This window comes from Phaethon lepturus, unplaced genomic scaffold (genome assembly GCF_000687285.1).
Source record: "Phaethon lepturus isolate BGI_N335 unplaced genomic scaffold, ASM68728v1 scaffold37451, whole genome shotgun sequence".
Classification (NCBI taxonomy): domain Eukaryota; kingdom Metazoa; phylum Chordata; class Aves; order Phaethontiformes; family Phaethontidae; genus Phaethon; species Phaethon lepturus.
Genome location: NW_010520455.1, coordinates 1 through 1,678, shown reverse-complemented (window position 1 = coordinate 1,678; position 1,678 = coordinate 1). Strand labels below are relative to the sequence as shown.

Genomic DNA, 1,678 nt, shown 5'->3' with positions numbered 1-1,678 from the left:
AGGCCTGGGAGTCAGCCCTGCCTCGCCTCCCCTGCCGCGCCCCGGCTCGTGCTCCTTCCCCAGTTAACACGTTCTCTCCTCCAGCCGTCAGGACCGGGAACCTGGCCAAGTTCAACCAAGTCCTTGATCAGTTTGGGGACAAGTTCCAGGCCGATGGCACCTACACCCTGATCATTCGTCTGAGGCACAACGTCATCAAGACGGGTAGGAGACTGCCACCGTGGCGTTCAGGGACCCCGTCACGGCCAGTCCTGCGGGCTTGGCCGGCCCGGGGCTGCCTGGCCTGGGCGGCTCCACTCTGATTCCTCCCCTGCAGGTGTCCGTATGATCAGCCTCTCCTATTCTCGCATCTCCCTGGCCGATATTGCCCAGAAGCTGCAGCTGGACAGTCCGGAGGATGCGGAGTTCATTGTTGCCAAGGTAGCTGCACGTGAAGCCCCATCCCTCTGGCTCCTGGGCTGCCCACAGCCCCTGGTTCTCGCAGCTGGCCTCGCTCTCCTGCCAGGCTGCCTCTGCCCGGTCCCTGCAGCGCTCCCTTCCTGGGGCAGTTACTGGTTTTAAGTTGAGGCCCCTCCTGGGGCTGCTGGTGACACTCAGGGCACCAAGACCCTCCCTGTGCACTGTGTCCTGAGCCCACCGCTCCTGTCACAGCAGCCAGCTCCTCCCTTCACTCTAAACTGCTGCCTCAGCCCTCGGAGACAGCGGGTGCCCTGACCGCGTGCCCTCCGGCTTGCAGGCCATCCGGGACGGTGTGATCGAGGCCAGCATTAACCACGAGAAGGGCTACGTCCAGTCGAAGGAAATGATCGACATCTACTCCACCCGGGAGCCCCAGCTGGCCTTTCACCAGCGCATCTCTTTCTGCCTCGACATCCACAACATGTCTGTCAAGGTGGGCATGACAGGTCCCCGGCGAGGGGCTGGCATGGCCCGGCTGAAGGGGACAGCAGGGCCGAGTCAAGGCATTTCTCAGCTCAGAGCTTCTCCTCTCGCTTCTTTTTTCCAGGCCATGAGGTTCCCACCCAAATCTTACAACAAGGACTTGGAGTCTGCAGAGGTGAGAGCTCATCCCCGCGGGTGCTGCAGCCACAGGAAGGACGTGGCTTCTCTCCCCAGCTGCCACCAACCTCCGCCTTTGCCTTCCAGGAGCGCCGGGAGCGCGAGCAGCAGGACCTGGAGTTCGCAAAGGAGATGGCAGAGGACGATGATGACGGTTTTCCGTGACCCTCTGGCCTGGCTGTATTTTTTTATTTGTCCCTAGGGAAGATGCTGTCTGAGCGGAGCTCCCCCCCGCAGCCCCGGTCCCCCCGTCTGCCTTTGTTTTATAAATACCTGCATGTCTGTACTGCGGGCGGGGACGTGGGGGTTCCCTGGGCCCACAGCCGTAGGCCCTGCTCTCCCGTCCCCCTGCCACCCACGGTGGGAACCCCCTTCCCCAATAAACAAACATTCTTTTAAGGTTGCTTGTGGTCACGGTGGTTGCTGAGCCCGGCAGAGGTGCAGACAAGCCCACGAAGGGGGAGCTGCCGGGGCAGCGGGGCCAGGGCAGGCGCGGGGCTGGAGCACGGCTCCGCAGGGACCGTGGGTGCCCCCAGCTCTCACAACAATAATGGGGTCAAACTTTGTTAAGCTTCAATTATGACTTTTAAAATAAAAGTTGGAAAAACACCAGCCTGGC

General features: G+C 61.6%; 1 protein-coding gene across 1 annotated transcript in view; it reads left to right on the top strand.

Annotated features, from left to right (window-relative positions):
- PSMD3 (proteasome (prosome, macropain) 26S subunit, non-ATPase, 3) overlaps window positions 1-1,668 on the top strand; it is a gene marked incomplete at its 5' end in the record, with an annotated part of 3,668 nt that extends 2,000 nt beyond the window's left edge. The window contains 5 exons of the mRNA XM_010297391.1: window positions 85-204; window positions 317-420; window positions 737-892; window positions 1,007-1,057; window positions 1,147-1,668. Coding sequence (XP_010295693.1) covers window positions 85-204; window positions 317-420; window positions 737-892; window positions 1,007-1,057; window positions 1,147-1,224 — 509 coding nt within the window. The remainder of the gene's footprint in view (window positions 1-84; window positions 205-316; window positions 421-736; window positions 893-1,006; window positions 1,058-1,146) is intronic.
- Window positions 1,669-1,678: the final 10 nt, after the last annotated feature.